The 18,151-nt window shown below is 41.4% G+C and overlaps 1 protein-coding gene across 3 annotated transcripts in view; it reads left to right on the top strand.

Annotated features, from left to right (window-relative positions):
• The first annotated feature begins 376 nt into the window (after window positions 1-376).
• Window positions 377-18,151, top strand: part of EDEM3 (ER degradation enhancing alpha-mannosidase like protein 3) — a 24,950-nt gene continuing 7,175 nt past the window's right edge. The window contains exons 1-15 of one of the 3 annotated variants that reach the window (XM_015869831.2): window positions 377-688; window positions 2,561-2,606; window positions 5,857-5,957; window positions 6,945-6,984; window positions 8,309-8,421; window positions 9,105-9,258; window positions 10,230-10,364; window positions 10,974-11,079; window positions 11,631-11,728; window positions 12,766-12,891; window positions 13,021-13,104; window positions 14,165-14,248; window positions 14,722-14,846; window positions 15,547-15,712; window positions 16,695-16,849. In XM_015869831.2, the coding sequence (XP_015725317.1) occupies window positions 528-688; window positions 2,561-2,606; window positions 5,857-5,957; window positions 6,945-6,984; window positions 8,309-8,421; window positions 9,105-9,258; window positions 10,230-10,364; window positions 10,974-11,079; window positions 11,631-11,728; window positions 12,766-12,891; window positions 13,021-13,104; window positions 14,165-14,248; window positions 14,722-14,846; window positions 15,547-15,712; window positions 16,695-16,849 (1,694 nt within the window). In that variant the 5' untranslated portion in view covers window positions 377-527. Of the gene's footprint in view, window positions 689-808; window positions 941-2,560; window positions 2,607-5,856; window positions 5,958-6,944; window positions 6,985-8,308; window positions 8,422-9,104; window positions 9,259-10,229; window positions 10,365-10,973; window positions 11,080-11,630; window positions 11,729-12,765; window positions 12,892-13,020; window positions 13,105-14,164; window positions 14,249-14,721; window positions 14,847-15,546; window positions 15,713-16,694; window positions 16,850-18,151 lie in introns of those variants that run through there. The other 2 variants (XM_015869832.2, XM_015869833.2) reach the window with 2 other exon arrangements.

Below are 18,151 nucleotides of genomic sequence, written 5' to 3'. Positions count from 1 at the left end.
CGGGCTGAGCTCTGCGCCCGTTAATCCTTTCTGAAGGGGGGAAATAAATACATACTTATATTTAAAGCAAAAAAAAAAAGGGGGGGGAGAGGGGCGGAAAAGCGAAAGGGGGCGGCAGAGAGCCTGGCGCGGAGCGAGGTGGCCGCCTCATAGCGGCGAACTGCATCTCCCAGCACGCACCGCGGCACTCAGTCCGCTGTGGGGGGGCGGCCGGGAGCGCCCGATGCACGCCGGGAATTGAAGTCCTGACGGCTGCGCATGCGCCGTCCGCGCCCGCTCCTTTTGTTCACGTCGCCCCTTCGCGCCAGGTGTGCCCCTGCGATCACGTGATCCGGCGCGACCTCACGTCCGGCCGCTCCGATTGGCTGAACGGGGACGGCGCGTGCCGGTGGGACCCGGAAGCGGAGGTTAGAGGCGGTTTCCCTGGCTACGGCAAAGGAAAGCGCCGGGCCGGGCCGGGCCCTGCCACGAGGGGCGGGATGGGCCGCGGCCGGAGCCGGGCCTAGCGGCGGGGCAGGCGGACGGACATGAGCGGAGCCGCGGGCTGCCGGGGCGGCGGCGGGGAGAGGGGGCCCCGCTGGAGGAGACCGTGGAAGCTCCTGGCCCTCGGCCTCCTCTCCGCCTCCTCCGTGCTGGCGGCTGCACCGGGCGCCGGAGCCATGAGCAAGGAGGAGAAGCGGCGGTTGGGGTGAGCGCCGCGGGGCCGGCAGCGGGTGGTGCTGGTGGTGGTGGCGGTGTCGTTCCGTCGGCGTGGCGCGGGCCGGGCGTCGGTGTTTAAGGTGAATGACAGCGAGTCTTTACGTTTCATAACGCGTGGGGAGCTGGAAGGGACCCGTGGGATCCTCACGTCTGACCCGCAGCACCACCCAACCCCAGCACTATGGCTGAGAGCGGTGTCCCGACTCAGGGCCGTGCCTGCTGCACTCAGCCTGTGCTGAAGGTAAATCACGATACGAATCTGTGCCCTCAGCCAAAGTGCAGATCACAAAACCAAAGAGTATGACTAGAAGCTAGAAATGCATTTTTGCCTTTATTTGCTTAAAACAGTGAGATCACATGCGAATCTTTTTAGTTAAGGCACAGTGATTTGGGGAGGACCGACTCTTCCCCTGAACTTTGATGTTCTGAGATAGAATCATAGCTCTGTTTGGTTGCTTGTAAGAAGCTGGTTTGTTTTAGTGTGGGTGTTGGTTGAAGGATAAAGGCTGCAATACAACTGGCATTATGTTGCACTGTGTGGAGCAGCATTGCTCTGGCAGACCTTAGATGAACTGCACGTCGTGATTTCCATACGTTCCTGGGGCAGCTTCGTCCTTTACATCAGCTGCAGAGCGGCCCCGTGCTGCCTTTCAGTTATTAATCATTAGAAATAAGCTGCTCTGCAGCTGTGGTCATGTTTGCAGCGGGTGAGGTTTTGCAGTGCAGGTTCTCAGGGTGCTCACAGTGAACTGTGTGTTTTTTCTCACGCATAATGAGTTTAAACTTTACTGTTTGGTTTAAAACTTTTGCATCCACAGCTTGAATTCAGTGCATGTGACATCCCTGGTGTGTGCTGCTGACATCCTGCTGCTCATTGTGTCTTATGTCAGTTCCGAATCGTAGCAGGCACCCTATGTATCTGCTTAATGACATGATCGTGACAGTGATGCTTTCTGCAAACATCCCATAAATTTAAATTGCATATAGAGAGATGGGTGTTGTGGGCAGCTTTCTGGGCATTGAATCAAAGAGCAGCACTGTGTGCCGAGCTCGGGCTGCATCAGCAGGTCATAGTGAGATATGTGGCCCCTGAAACACTGGGTGCTGGAGTCCCATCTATTCCTCCAGTGGCTTGATGCACTGGGGGAGTGGAAATTATAGCTCAGCTTCTGCTCATTGAGCTTAATTAGTAATAAGATCACAATTCCTGTCTCTTTTGTGTTTGGTCTTATCAGTGGAGGTTGTCAATGATGTAGGTGTTAGCTTAGAAATCAACGTGCTGTTTTGCTTTGTAGGGCTCCTTTGTCAAACTGGTACAGTCAGAAGCAGTGCTGCCACTCTGAGAAACAGCACTGCTTTGTATAGCAGCATTTCTCACCTCGACTGCTTTTCTAACATGTAAAATAAATGTATCTACAAGAATCTTCTTTCCCATATGCTTGCCAAGGCTCCTAACACAAGGAAGTACCTCGTAACTTATCTGAATCATGGACAGGAATTTCTGCTGTGTCAGTTGGTTTTAGTGTGGGTGATTACGAGAAGAGCGTAACTGTGCTGGCTGTTGCCGAGCCAGGAATGTGTTCCATCTCCAGCTTCCATGTGTGATGACACCTACAGCTGCTTAAGAGGAAGCACCGGGGGCTGAAAGAGAGTCCTGGTGTGAAATACTTCATTTCAGGTTTGGTTAAGAAAAGCTTGAACAGTAGCCAGATTAGGAAAAACTATTTTGCCTTGTAGCATTCACACTGTAGCTGCAACTTGGGTGCAAAATGTGTTACATCTTACTGTTCTAAAATGGTGTGTTAAAGGATGTTGTGGGGCAGACCACTAATGCTTTTGTGTTTCTTGCTTTGTTTTTTAGAAACCAAGTGCTGGAAATGTTTGACCATGCATATAGCAATTATATGGTAAGGAAGTTACCTGTTTGTTTCTTATTTTATAGTTGTTATGGCTGCACTGGGAAAGAAATCCACCTTCAGTACAGTGATGTTCTACAGAAGCATCAGGAGGCAATTGGGGAAAACAAAGCTAAAATAAAGAAGAGCATCTGTATAACCTTTAGAAAGAGCTGAACAGATCTTAATCAGGAAGAGAGACATCAGAAGAGTTATGATGGATTTCAGATTGGTTGCTGGGAACTCTGTAGTCATCTGATCCTGGAGAGTATGGGTGGATCCTGTTTATTTTGTGGGTAGAAATGGAAGTCAAACACTTTTTCTAAAGGAAGATAATGTTAGATGCACTTTGGTAGTTCTTGTATGAACAAGTACGCTTTGTTAGAACAGAGAAGAAATAAAGAGGGTTTGTTGTCTTATCTCTGCATTCTCTCCTCTTGATGATGTTACTGGCATATGACAGCAAGCCATTTTTACTTTGGTTTCTCCTCATGTGGCTTGTGATTTTCTGAGCAGGTGTCTTCATGCTCTCGGTATGCAGAGCCAGTTTGCAATCTAATCAGCTTTGAAATAGGTTGGCTTAGGTTAGATGTGTTCAGGAGTGAAGAAATGACTTGGTGCGCTGACTTTCTCAAGTGAATTATTTTTAAGCATGCTCTGAGGTAGTACGTTACTGAGGAGAAGCTGTACATGTGGCTAATATAAAGTATGTGTCCTCACTGAGTTTAGCAGAGCAATCCTTGTGTTCTTTGTGGCTGTGGCAGAAACCTCTCTTTTCAGTTGCACCTGTTTCTGCAGGACAGACGTGTCGGTATCGTGCCACGTGTCCCAACTTCTGTATCGTGACTTTACTCTTTAAAACATAGGGAAGCTTAAAAGTTTATCAAGTAAAAGTATATATACATTATAAGTGGCATAGAATTAAAAGATAAGCAAGAGTATTTTCATTAGTTCCATTTCCCTTCTTAACATGAACTTTTGCTTTTGGGCACCTTAGCAGTTCAATAAGTGTAAGGCTTTTTGGCAGTGATTTTTAGCTGGTTACCCGGGTCTGTTCAAGTCACTTGGCTTGATTTTTTCTAATCACAGTCTGAAGAAAAACTGTTAGATATTCAGCCAAATTGTGCTCCTCCTGTTTGCTGTTATAAGCTGGGAGCTGGTACATGTCTCAACCCATCTGAAGCAAGAAAAGTTCTAATTAAGGAGAGGAATGACTTCAGCCATCCTGGAAACTCTGAAGCCTAAAGGATATTTGCTTGTCATGTAGGCTGGAGCACTGAACAAACAGAAGTGTGGCTTGTTTGTTCAAAGCTGAAGAAAAGATTAGGGTGTTGGACTTGATTCTTACAGCAAGAAAATAGTGTATTTTTGCAGCTACTTCTGAAACAACCAGCTGAAAGGCTTTCCTTTCCAGTTTCTATTAATAAAGTGTTGTAGAATTGAGTTTGCCAGAATACTGAAAATTCATGTTTGCATGCATGGGGATAACTCCATGCTGTAGGTGCAGCACCAGGAGCAGTGTCTTTTTTCCTTATCCACATACCAAGCTGCACTGAACACACAGTCCTGATTTAGGAAATGCGATCGTCTCTCCTATCAGATTGTGCTGCATTTCCAGAGTACCCACAGGACTGTGTTAGTACAGTAATTCCCTGAAGCATGCTTTTAGAAACATATGTACAATATGTTGTATTTCATGGCAATCTCCTCCCTTTGAGGTTACTTTAAGGGGGCAAGTTAAAAGCTGGAGATCACTTGATCTGACAGCCTTTTCCTATTCTGGATAGTCTAAGTGAGCTTCTGTTTTCCCAGACCCTTCTGGTTCCTTATGATGTAGCCTAGAAGCCTATTTTCTCCTTTTATTATCCCAACTTTTCTCCATAACTGAAGCCAGTGATCTTAGTTTTAACTTTGCTTTTGTCATGTCCTTCTTTAATCTGTTTTTGTTCTGAGCACTTTGCACAGATATTCAGAAACATCTGAGCTGTATTAATGTGATCTAGATTCTGGCTTTTGTAGTTGTGCTTGAGGAGAACAGAGAGTTGTGCAAAGACCCAAATACTCAGGTGGTAGATGGAGAAACAAACTGTCAGTTTCAAAGATCTGCTTATTTATAGAAGACTGCTTTTCTTTTGCCTTTTTATTTCATGTTTGAATGTAGATTTTTTTTTTACTGTATATTTGGATAGATTTAGAATATGTTTGCTTACAGTTTCAGCTGCAATAATTTAACTTTTTTAAGCTGTCATGTTAGTTGCTCAGTCTGTAAAATAGTGCAGTGCCAATTTCCTGATGGCACCAAGTGGGCTCCGTCACCGGTATAGGACTCCTAATGGAGAAACAATTCCTTGTGTATGTGTTTGTTTGGGTTTTTTTTTATTAGGTCTGTGTAAGATTCACCTTTCTGAATGTTATTGGCCCCTCCTGCAGTTATTCAGTAAATCTCTCCTGCTGCACAGTGATGAATCTCATATTTGCATATACTTCATGTGACAGCCCATTTTGGTGGCAGCTTAAACCTACAAGGCTTACACTGACTCACAGTATGAGCAGGGGTTTATGCAGTGTGCTTGGCTTAGGGAATAGTGCTCTGCTGCTACTTCTGCCTCCGTGGCAGGAAGTCGCATTACTTTGCTGCCTGCTCTGTAGGGTGCTTTCCTGAAAGAATAGGAGTAGCCATTGCATTTCCTACACATCTGTAGCAGTATCCTGCTCTTCAATTGGATGAAGCTTTTAATGAGCTTGGTCTTATGAAGCTTTTTTCTGAATATTACCCTTTGTTCTGCTTTGTGTAGTGACTTAATGTACTGTTTTACCTTCCAAGTCAGTTCTCTTATCTGTAACTGATTGTGACCCTGAGTCAATTATGTTCACCTGGAAAAGTTCCCAAAGTGACTTTGAGGTCTGATTCCCTCTGATTTGTCTATGAAATACTGATTCATTAACAAAGCCTGAATTACTTACTAGGTCTTCAGCTCATCTTCGAGATAATTTCTGCCTAAGAAATGTAATGCATTTCATATGCACCTTGTTTCTGAAAAAACAGCTGTTAATCCCAATTAGTGGTGAGTTGTGGGTATTTTTTGGCTGTGCTGTTGGTTGTTTCAAATTTCTTCGGGAGGTTAGAGAGAAAGGTCCTGTTGCTCTGTTCAGCTCTGCAATTTATTGTAGTATAACAGAATTGAGTTTCCCTTTAGCAAGCTCTGAAGATTCACTGGAATGGCTGTAACAGTTCAAACTATCTTCCCTTGTTTCCCTGCAGGATCATGCCTATCCAGCTGATGAACTCATGCCTTTAACTTGTCGTGGACGGGTGCGGGGTCAGGAGCCAAGTCGTGGGGACGTGGATGATGCTCTGGGAAAGTCAGTGTTTGAAACACTTACTATCACATCTAAACCTCTAGGAGCCTACATACAACTTGCAGCCTGTAACACTTGTCTGTTCTCTTGATGTGCCCAGACAGTTATTTGTTGACATGGATTCTGTGGGGACACGCAGATCAGTAATTTATCTCAAAAGTTCTCTGATGAAAGGGGGAAAAAAGCTATTGGGAAAAAGAAAGGATCATAAAGTTAAAGCACAACCTAACCATGTAACTACTAAGTGAGGTTATAAGGGTTGATTATCAGCTTCACGGAACAGTAAGCTGCCATCCACTATGGCGGCCTTAGAAGTAATGCTTAAAATACTTTCTTTAGTAGAAGGCTCTCAGAAAATGTAATTACTCAAGTGTTCATCACATGCATGGTGGCCTGAGGCCCTTGCCTGAATGTAAACTGTTATTTTAGATGTGTAGGTTCTTCATAATTCTTCTCTTAGGATAAGTTGTAGTATAATGTACTGATCCTTTAGCCAACAAAATGTAGATTTCAAATCCTCCAAGCTAAACTGAGCAATCAGAGCCACAGTTTAATTTCTCTAGATGTTTCTAATAGATTTTTTTCCCCACAAGTGTTGTGTATATGTGGACAAATTGTGTTCCTAAAGCAAATACTTAAAAACAAATAGCAGCAGATGATGGTTTTACTGGTGTCCTTCACCAGAATGACGTTAATCAAAGCCAAAGTGCTTGAAGTTAATGCATCTTGTGCATTACCTTGTGTCATTTTGGTTATTTTTGATTGCACAGAAAACTAAGCCCTACAGGTTCTTATGTAGTCTTGCTATCTTTAAAACTGCATGGATCAACCAGTAGATTTTATTGGAGAAAATAAATAAAAATGCTTGCTTAAATAAAGGAATCTTTATAATCCTCACTTCCGTTGCATTGCTTTTAAAATTATTATTAAGTGACCTAATTTTAAAATGCACAGGTTTATAGTAAATCCATTTTACATCTTATTTCATAGGTTCTCCCTGACCTTGATTGATACGTTGGACACTCTTGTGGTAGGTTTGATTTGTTCACGTGGGTAAAACAAACATACTCTCTTCCGATGTTTGGACCTGACTTCAGATTTGTTTAAGAAATATACACCTTCATCACCTGAGATCTTTAGCTATCTGTTGGAATTGGCTACCACTGTGGAAGTTCCATGTGTTGTGATGGTGGTGCTCAGAATTCATTGCAAGAATACTATAATACTTCCTCTGTATTTCACTGATGCTTTATCTTTTCTTGGGCTCTTAACAGAAATGTAAGCAAGGTTTTTTACCCATTATAGCTTAAAGTAACATTCTAACTAAGAGGTGAACACCTCAACCACCTACTGATGAGGTTTTCTTGCTTGTTTGTTTTCTTATTTTCACGTACACATTTTGTGGATGAATTTGCAGGGACTTAAATGCATATTTAAGAATTGCACCCTGGGCATGTATGCCATGAAGTGTTGCCACAACCTCTTCCTAAAAGATGCCAGTTGTCAATATAACACTTTCAGTTAGACTTCAATCCCTTTTTGACATATCTTGTAGTCATAAATTAGATTTTGGAAATTAGGGATCATTTTTGGCCATTCACATCTCCCAGCAAACAGATCTAAAGCTCTGGAAATCCTGACTGCACTGACTTGGTGTATGAGTCATGTAATGCTCCTCTTCTGACAGCTCTTTTCTCCTCGTGATCTGCTGTGAGATGACCTTTGGCTGTCCCTGAATCATAAAAGTTGAAAATGCAGAGTCTGTTACTCTCGGATTATTGTGTTCTATTCTTTCCTTGTCTCAGGGCAGGATTAATACTTGTTGGATTTAAAGGCACTTACAGTAATGAATTGGATAAGTCACAAAAGTTCTTAAAGATGGATTTAAAAAGTCAGTGTGTAAGCAGACCTTTAGGAAATGCTGGAGCTGTTCTTCAGGCGAAAGGAGAAGGCTGAGAGGAAATTCAATGATCTTGGGATGTGGATTAGATAGGAGGCTTCTGTTCCACTGCCTCCACTTAACAGCCCAGTCTCTGCTTGCACTGTTGGTACACTCTGGTACACTGCAGTTTTGCTGTGGGATAGAGGAAGGTACACACAAACCCCTGGGTAATAGTTAAGGTAGCTTATTAGTGACTTTATTCTTTGCATAATACTTTCATTTGCTTTCTTCTATCTCCTAAGAAAAGCAATAGTAGTAGTGTCTGTTCACACTGTATCAGAGTGTGACCTGAATACCAATGTAATGTGTCTGAAATGCTTTCCTTTTTAAACTTTTGCTCTTGTTCTTCCGCACTGTGTGACTGCATAAAGCTGTGTTGGAACCTAAACACTTGGTTATGTTTGTATTCCAGGTGTTAAATAAAACCAAAGAGTTTGAAGAGGCTGTAAAAAAAGTAATAAAGGATGTTAATTTGGATAACGACATAGTTGTATCTGTCTTTGAAACCAACATAAGAGTCCTTGGGTGAGTAATTTTCACATTTTCAGCATTCTTTACAACTCTTATTTTTAGTTAAATGTCCTTAAGGCATTCCTCTATGCTATGTCACCTCATTTAGAGTACTTGTTTCTTTGTCAGTTAGCATAATTCAACACCTGCCCTAAGGAAGGTTTTAAGATGCTAGGCAGGAATCAATGCAGTGCTACTGAATCAAGCTGACCCCGTCTGACTGCTGCTGGTGCAGCTTCTTTGATTAAAAAGAACTTATGTGTGTGAAGGAGCAGTGTTTTGTTGTAATGGAAACAGTCGTAAAGATTGCACTGCTCAGTGCTTGGTTTAATAGCGCATTTCAGTGCTATTTCGGCACTTAAGGTATTTCAGGTTGGAAGGGACCTGTGGAGGTCTCCAATCTGACTTCCTGATCAAAGCAGGTTAGCTCTAAGCTACGTGCCATGAGAGGTGCTAATTGTCCTGAACAACTGTGGATGAATTGATGATTTATCTGTAGCTTGGGAGAGTCCTAAACAATAAGAATTGCTCCCAAAATACTGACAGCTCTTCTTGATGGTAGTTGCATCTGCTCAGCCTTCCTGAAAGCTGTGATCAAAGCCCAGTTATTTACATAATCATCTATGTCACAGGAACTGTTGCACTGCTGTTTAGACGGATGTATCTATTGAGCTGTGGATGTTTTCTCTTGTGTTTAGCGGTCTCCTTGGTGGGCATTCAGTGGCAATTATGCTGAAAGACAAAGGTGAATACATGCAGTGGTACAACGGCGAACTTCTGCACATGGCAAAGGAGCTGGGTTACAAGCTTTTACCTGCCTTTAACACCACTAGTGGTCTCCCTTACCCAAGAGTAAGTTCTATGCATTCTGCAGTTCAGAAGTACTTCCATAAGCAAAATCTTCTGTTGTTTAGTTTTAATCTCAATTTCTGCAATGCCTTGCATGCATATTAAGGATACAGAAAAATGAAACAGCTTTAGGTACTTTGAACCCCCAGGAGCTCTGATAGTTCTAGTATGCACTGTTGTGTGTAAATAACTAATGCAGAAATATCATCAATGCTGTCTGTTGATTTCTTGATCCTGTAGCCACCAGCAAGTAGCTGAGAGTAATTTTTGTTTTGGCACGTATCTCTCAGCCAATGGAAGACTAACCTGCAAACACATCAACACAGAACTGGTTCATCTTCATAGTCAACACCTGATCTTTAAGAGGGCAGATGTAACTGAGAAGCTGTTATTAAAAATATTCACTTAACAAAAAATCTGTCACCATATTAAAAAGAAAATCATGGTATGTATTCTTAATGACACATCTGGTTCAGTGAATCAACAGTTTTCTACTGAAATGGTCTAATGCAAAATATTTGGTGTTTCTCAATATTCTGGTGTGATGGCCCTCTCTTGAACATACCTGGTACAAAAGCAGGTCCATCTGCTGGTACTCCCTGCAACCAGGAGTACTGAGATGTTTGCAGAGCTTAATTCCAGGAGCACTTCTGATGGTCTGAGTTTGGGTTTTTTAGGTAAATAACTACAACTTGATTATCAGAATGGTATTCTTTAATCCAGTGTCCAGTGAAACATGCCACAGATCTTTGGCTATTTTTATCTTTGTTCTGGATGATTTTGTGTGTGAATTTGAGGTGGCAGTATGTGATGAAGCAGAGCAAAATTGAAGGTGGGGGTTGTGGTCTTTTTTTATTGTTTTGGAAAGTGTGTGGATCTAGTTGCTCTACAGATGGGAATGTGAATTCTTTCGACACTGGAGTAAATTCTTGCAGCTAGTAAAAATAAAGTTAACAATCTCTGCTTTTTTCTAGGTTAATTTAAAGTTTGGTGTAAGACATCCAGAAGCAAGAACAGGAACAGAGACTGATACCTGCACAGCTTGTGCAGGTACCTTGATCCTTGAGTTTGCAGCTTTAAGCCGATTCACAGGAACATCTATATTTGAGGTTTGCTTGTTTTGGTCTCTTGGTTTTGGGGGTATTACATTTATGTAATTTGGAATGAGTGCATATCTTAAGGGTTCTGTAGAAAAGGTCTTCATACATTCAGATTTGTGTTCTGGGGCTTTTTTCTAGCAGTGTTCATTTGACTTTCTTGAAAGAATACAGGAAGTGATTTTGTTTGAAAGTAATTACAATAATACAGAATTGAACAACAAACAACCTGAAGACTCCAGCTAGAGAATGCTATTTACTTAGCTTTGAGATAAAGGGGTCAGGGCAAGCAACAGGAAAGTGACCCGTTTTGTGGAGGTCCATGAGATATTTGTATCTGAAAATGCATCTTAAAAAGGGAGGATTAATCACTCTTGTGATATTTTTGCCACATATCCTGCTAGTAATCAGCATTCTGCAGGCATTTGTGTACTGTCCTTCTTTGAACTGTTTCTTGGTACCTGTCTAGATAATATGCTCACTCATTTTCAGTGTTTGCCATTTTGTTGAGATTCACTGTTAGGTAGTTAGTAACCACCCAGCACCTTAATTTCAATAGACAACAACAGCCTTTATCTGTGTTCTTCTGTAGTTTCTTTTAACAGTGTTCTGTTGTTGCAGGAGTACGCACGGAAAGCACTTGATTTCATTTGGGAAAAGAGGCAGCGCAGCAGCAATTTGGTGGGTGTTACAATTAATATTCACACTGGAGACTGGGTCCGCAAAGGTGAGTGCTATTCTGAGTCCTGGCTTAGTGAGAGCAGGTGGTTTTGACCATTTTTTTCCCCTTGTGTTTATGTAGACTGTTTTAAAATGTTAATGGGATGGGCACTTTGAGTTGCGCACTTGGGAGCTAGAGAAACCTGCTAAACCGAGGCCTTACTTTCCTCTGAAAGTGTACTTTGGTTGAGGAACTAGTTTCCTTTGTTTCAAGGGTGTTCTCTGATTCACTCTAGTGCTGAGTGCCTTGAGATGCACTTTCAGAGATCCTGCTATAAACACACAGTGAAAATAAAAATAGGACTGTGGTTGTATGTGGCAGTCAGCAGGAATCTCTTTATAAGAGAAAAGCACAGCCAGCTTAAACACATGTCTGCGTTGTTTCATGTGTTGACATTGCCAAGGCTTTAGTATCTGCATCCATCCACGCCTTAGTTCTAGTTACAGACAGCTTTTCCTTTTACTGAAAGTGTTTTTAAAATCAAAATGAAGTTATGTGAATGTACTCATGTAGCTACCTAAAGTCAAACCCAACTTTTCATGTTCTGCTGTTTCTAGATAGTGGAGTTGGAGCAGGAATAGACTCATATTATGAATATTTATTAAAAGCCTACGTCTTGTTGGGAGATGACAGCTTTCTGGAGAGATTTAACACAGTAAGTCAACACCTTGCTCAGGGTTGTTCCTCCTGTTCTGCCTAATTTAAAACTAACTGTGTTGTCAGTCATCTGTGTTGTCATCTGTTAGCCCGTTATCTTTAGCAGAATTTCTGTGACTTCTGATGTCTGTAGTGCCAGCACTTATTAATGAGTTTGTGCTAATCAGGGTTGATCTATCCCCTCAGCAGCTACTGTAACCCTAGCTAATGAAGGTAGGAGTCTTCTGGACTGTTTTCCGTGTTTCCAGTATGGGGGAATCTGTATTTCAAGGTTGTCATGGATGGTATAATACTGAAAAGATTTCTTTAAAGCAATGAAAAGGCTTCACGTTACAAATCATGCTACAACTTCTGCCCCGAATCAAGAAAGTCTAAAAATAAAACCCGCATCTTTCATTGTGCTGCTGATCTTAAAGGTCCAGCACACGTTTAGGTGTATTTACTTAGATTCCTAAGTTTGTAATTCAGCAACTCCATCAGCATCATTTTTTCATAAGAATATTCTTTCTTTTGAAAATAGCAATATTCAATAAAAACACTTTTATATCTTAAAGTCAGAACCATTCAATTTGGAAAAGACCTCTAAGACTATCTAGTCCAGCCGTCCACATGCCATCAATATTGCCTGCTAAGCCAAGTCTTTCAGTACCACATCTATCCTTTCCTTAAACCCTTACGGGTTGTTGACCTCACCACCTCCCTGAGCAGCCTGTCACTCATTCTTTCTGAGAACAAATTCTTCCTAATATCCAACCCTAACAACCTACTTGTTTATGACATAGCTGCTGAGTGTCCCTTTCTGCATATGTTACTTGGAAAATGTGACTTGAGTTGCATGTGTAATACAGTGGAGCACTGCAATACCTGCTACCCGTTTTGCTTGTGAAACTTGAAACTAATAGGTATTGCCAAATGCAGTAATGATTGGGAGTGTCGTACTTGTCCTTCCATTGACATAGAATGCCACAGGGTTATTTATATGAATGTCTTTTAAAGTGTGTTGATAATATAAGCTCATTATTTTCCTGTTGTCAGCACTATGATGCCATAATGAAATACATTAGCCAACCACCTCTCCTTCTTGATGTTCATATTCATAAACCAATGCTAAATGCTAGGACCTGGATGGACTCTTTGCTGGCTTTCTTCCCAGGACTGCAGGTAATGTTTAAAAACCTGTGTATGGACTAATTTATAAATTATAAATTTATATAAATTATAAATGTGCTTAAATGCAAATATTATTTGTAAGCGTGATAAGTTCATGTCAGTTTTGTTACTGAATTTTAGGTATTGAAGGGTGATATTAGACCTGCTATTGAAACTCACGAGATGTTGTATCAAGTTATAAAGAAACATAACTTTCTTCCTGAGGTAAGGTGATTGGGCTTTGATCATGTAAATTAATTCTTAATTTGAACAGCACAGATATTAATTTGAAACAACAGTATGTTATGTACCGTTAAAACCAGAGGCTCACTTCCACAACGTTCTTATGCAGTTTACAGTTCTAATGACAGCTGTTTTGAAGATGAAACATTGCCATTTAGCTAGGCTGTAATTAGCACACTAATATTGATTAATAATTGCTTAGACTTTGCATTTCAGCTTTTCCAAATTGACCGTGTCTCATTTCAATTTGTACAGTTTCTATAAGCAACGTGCAGTTGTAGCTGCTTCATAACATGATGGCATTAATTCTAAAGATCCTTTTTTCAGTGTGTTGTACTCAGAAAGGAGATTTTTGGAAGATCTCTTAGTGGTGTTTAAGCCAATATGCCCTTTAGCATAGGTATGGTTTAAACCCTAGTATGAACTAGTAATTAATGTAATCTGTCACAGAAATGCCAGGGGATATTAAGAGTGAATGGATAGAACAGGAAACTTTCAGGTAACTGCCATCTGGTCTCTGGCATTTCTTATGTTAGAAACAATTGCTTACAGTCTGTCACTCTGAAATGACACTTCAATGTAGTGGAAGCGTCAGGTGGTAGGTGTATTTGCAGATATGTATATCTGCTTGGTCTCTGTAACAGCCTCACATCAGGCTTCTCTGCCTGGATTGCAGCAGTGTGCTTGTGCAGGTAGAAGAGCTTGAAGGCTGCATGCTCACTCCTGGGACTGGAGCACAAACTCAGCTGGCGCCTCTTGCTTCCTGAGAGGCCTGCAGATTGCACTCTCAAGAGGTTGGATGGTGTCAAGATTCCTGAATCTCATTTGTGCTAGATGTGCTACTGCACTGTGTTAGGTTTTGACCTGAAGTGTACTAAGTGAATGTTGGTTTCACCGGTTGATACTGGGCCTTCAGTCCTCTGCTGGTGTGCTGCAGTTGTAATATGGTTAATGTGGATTTCAGAAGACACTGGTGTGTTGTTTTATTCTTGCATTTATTTCTGACCATTTATTTTGGTTTTTTTTTCTGGGTCTTCCTCAGGCCTTCACAACAGACTTCAGAGTTCACTGGGCTCAGCATCCACTAAGGCCTGAATTTGCTGAAAGCACTTACTTCCTGTATAAGGTAAAATCGCTTCCATTCTTCTGGTAACCCCGTCTCCAGGCTATTCAGTAATACTTCCAGGTGGATGCATTATTGGTATCAAAAAGTTTTCCAGAAATGTTGTTTTATATGTATAGAATTAAAAAAGAAAGACATTATTTGTCAAAAGATCATACTTTTAAAGCTATTTAGTTTTTCTTAAGCTCTCTGGGGGATCATCTAGAGACTTGAGTACAAAAACTACTTTATGATTTACACAGCTGCAACTAATGGCTTGGACTTCTGTAAGTGCTTTCATGTGTTTGTCTGCCTATCCTCAAAAAGTGACAACGTATCTGAAGTCCCCTTTGTGACTGTTGAGTACTGTTGAGGAATTAGGCCTTACTGGTGTCTAGGAAGCTATGGAGACAATATTGCAGCTAGTAAAATAAAACCTGCTAATTCTGTGGTAAGTCTGAGTGCATCTGTTTGTTTGTTTTCTGTTCTTCTAATAGGCTACAGGGGATCCTTACTATCTAGAGGTAGGAAAAACGCTCATTGAAAACCTAAACAAGTATGCAAGAGTACCCTGTGGGTTTGCTGCAATGAAGGATGTTCGTACAGGAAGCCATGAAGACAGGTGAAAACTTTTGTTTGTTTGAAGATCTAGTTACATCTGAGGAAATTGAATTAATTATTTCTGATAATAGGCAAATTACTCATATTGAGGTCCCTTCCAACCCAAGCCATTACAGAGTCACAGAATCTCAGGTGGAAGGTACCTCAAGAGATCATTGAGTCCAATCCCACCACAGCTAAAGCAGGTTCCCTACAATAGGTCACACAAATAGGTATCCAAGTGGGTCTCAGATACCTCCATAGAAGACTCCACAACCTCTCTGGGCAGCCTGTTCCAGTGCTCTGTCACCCTGACTGTAAAGATGTTCTTGTTCATGTTTGTACAAAACTTTCTGTGTTCAAGTTTTAGTCCATTGCTCCCTGTTCTGTCAGTACACACCACTGAGAAGAGCCTGACTTCATCCTTTTGCCTCCCACCTCCCTTCAGATATATAAACACTGATCAGGTCCCCTTTCAGTCTTTTCTCCAGGCTGAACAGTCGCAGATTGCTCAGCCTTTGCTCATCTGGGAGATGCTCCTGGCGCTTCATCATCTTTGTGGCCCTCTGCTGGACTAGTTGGTCCCTGTCTGTTTTGAACTGGGGAGCTCGAAACAGTTCTATGATTGATAACCAACTCTCAAGTTATCAGTTTTTATCAAAATCAGCAAACTATTTCAGTAGTTGTACTAAAAGGATCTTTGTTGTTTGTTTTTTCCATAGGATGGACTCTTTCTTTCTGGCTGAGATGTTTAAATATCTTTACCTGCTGTTTGCTGATAAAGAAGACATGATTTTTGACATAGAAGATTACATATTCACTACAGAAGCTCATCTGTTACCACTCTGGCTTTCCACCACAAACCAAACCATCTCTAAAAAGAATACAGTAAGTAACAACTCAGATTTCTGTGAGTCCTAATGGTGCTTTGGAGCAGGTTTTTGTTTGTTTGTTTTTTAGGAAACCTCTAAATATTTGGTTTTAATTAAATGCATTGTAAATGGGGTATTTTTAAAGTAAATAAATACTACCTTTAATTTTAAGCAGAAAAGTTAACTTATCCAGCTATCCAATGCAAAACTTAGAGGAGATTAAACACGCCTCTGAATCTTCTACTTCAGATGATTCACGTGATTTCAGATTATTATATTTGCACATTCATTGTGTAAATATTAACTCCTGATCTGACATCAGTTCTGAAAAATAGAGATTAATCCTTATGCCTTCACAGGCCTGCAAGCCTGTATCACTTCTGAGGAGGGAGAACATTTTGTTCATATGAAGGTTTTCAAGAAGGCACTTGTTTTCTTTCTATGTAAACCTGTTAAAACTTAATGATACATGAGTATTATTTTATGAATGAAATCATTCTCCTTTCATATTATTTAGAACATCTTTTTACTTAAGGGAGAGGTGAGACTGTCTCTGTAATATGAAGGAGGAATTAGCAAAGGCTGCAGCTGGTTCAGACAGTACCACAGTACCAAATGAAGTTATTGCTTTGTCTAATTGCCCAGCACCAAGAACAGGGACATGAGCTGTCACCAGCAGGCTTCAGGAATCCTGTTTGCTGGTTGGTTCTGCCAAAATTAAGCTCTAGAAACTGGATGCAAGACTGGCAAACTACTGATTAGAACTATTGCACTTATCCCTTAAAGGGATTGTGGTGCACTGGTAACTTTTTCATTGCATGATGAGGCGTGGAAGAATTACATATTCCTCTTTTTGGTTACTAGGTGGTAATTGCATTCAGCTGCTCTGTGTCCTGAGTACACAGGTGACTCAAGGGTAGGTCTATTTGTTGATTGTCTGCTCATAAAAATGTAACCTGCTTTTATTTTTAACTTGTGATCGGCATCTTCTGTTTCAGACTACAGAATACACAGAGCTGGATGACAGCAACTTTGACTGGACCTGTCCGAACACTCAGATCCTCTTCCCAAATGACCCAATGTTTGCTCAGAGTATTCGTGAACCTTTGAAAAACGTGGTGGATAAGAGCTGTCCTAGGAGTATTTCCAGAGCGTAAGATGAATGTCTTCTGTCTTTTGTTAGTATAGCAGTGACTAGAGCAGCATCTGTTAGGCATGGGAAGAAATACTTGAGGTGTATCAGAGCGTTGCTGTGCTCGAGTTTGCATTCCTTCTGGCTGTGGGGGAAAACTGTTTTTCTTGACTTCTTCAACAATGCTTTGTTCATTTCCATCAGGAATTAGTGAATCTGTCAAAACAAAAGGAGCTTTATTATCTGTATACTCCAAGTGGGCATTGTAGCCCAGGTGTTACTGTAGCCAGGAAATGCATCTCCATGATTTGTAAATTGAGTTTCTGTAGTCTCTTGTGTACTCATTTCCTTAGTAAGAATCATAGAATCATATAATTACCCAGGTTGGAAAGGACCTCAAAGATCATCAAGTCCAACCACAGCCTAACCATAGTACCCTAACTAACAACCCTCTGCTAAATCATATCTCTGAGCACCACATCCAAACAGCTCTTAAACACATCCAGGGATGGCGACTCAACCACCTCCCTGAGGAGCCTATTCCAGTACTTTACCCTTTCTGTAAACAAGTGTTTCCTAACATCCAACCTAAACTTACCTTGGCACAACTTGAGGCCATTTCCCCTCATCCTGTCACTTGTCACCAGTGAGAAGAGACTTGCCCCACTCTCACTGTAAGCACCTTTCAGATACTGGAAGAGGCCGATAAGGTCTCCCCTCAGCCTCCTTTTCCCCGGACTAAACAGCCCCAGCTCCCTCAGCCTCTCATCATAGGGCTGATTCTCCAAGCCCTTCATGAGCCTCGTTGCCCTTCTCTGGACCTGCTCCAGTACCTTCATATATTTCCTGTGCTGATGTGCCCGAAACTGAACACAGTACTTGAGGTGAGGCCTCACCAACACCGAGTACAGGGGCAGGATGACTTCCCTAGTCCTGCTCACTACACCATTCCTGATAAAAGCCAAAGAAAATAGTGCTGCCTTACATCATTGCATATATTGTAAGGAGTTTAGGGCGGCCTGTTAAAGTTGAGGATCCTTATGTTTCTGACCACTTCTTTGATATTTATACTTAATAAGAAAAACCGTGTAACAGGAAAACTGTTTTTTACTCAGTTTTACAGTTATGCAAACTGTTTACAAATGAGAGGCAGCATATGGCAGGTTCTTACTGTCAACATTGCATGTTCTTTTTTTTGCAGCACAAAATCATCAAGGATGTAAGCAGTCTTGAAAAAAGGCTGAGAAGTTGCTGTCTGTTGAAATTTGTGCTTAACTTTATTCCAAAGAACTCTAATAGCGTAATGCTAGGCATAACTTTTGG

Source organism: Coturnix japonica, chromosome 8 (assembly GCF_001577835.2).
Source record: "Coturnix japonica isolate 7356 chromosome 8, Coturnix japonica 2.1, whole genome shotgun sequence".
Lineage (NCBI taxonomy): Eukaryota > Metazoa > Chordata > Aves > Galliformes > Phasianidae > Coturnix > Coturnix japonica.
Note: the sequence above shows the minus strand (reverse complement) of the source record. Positions and strands in the feature narration are given on the sequence as shown.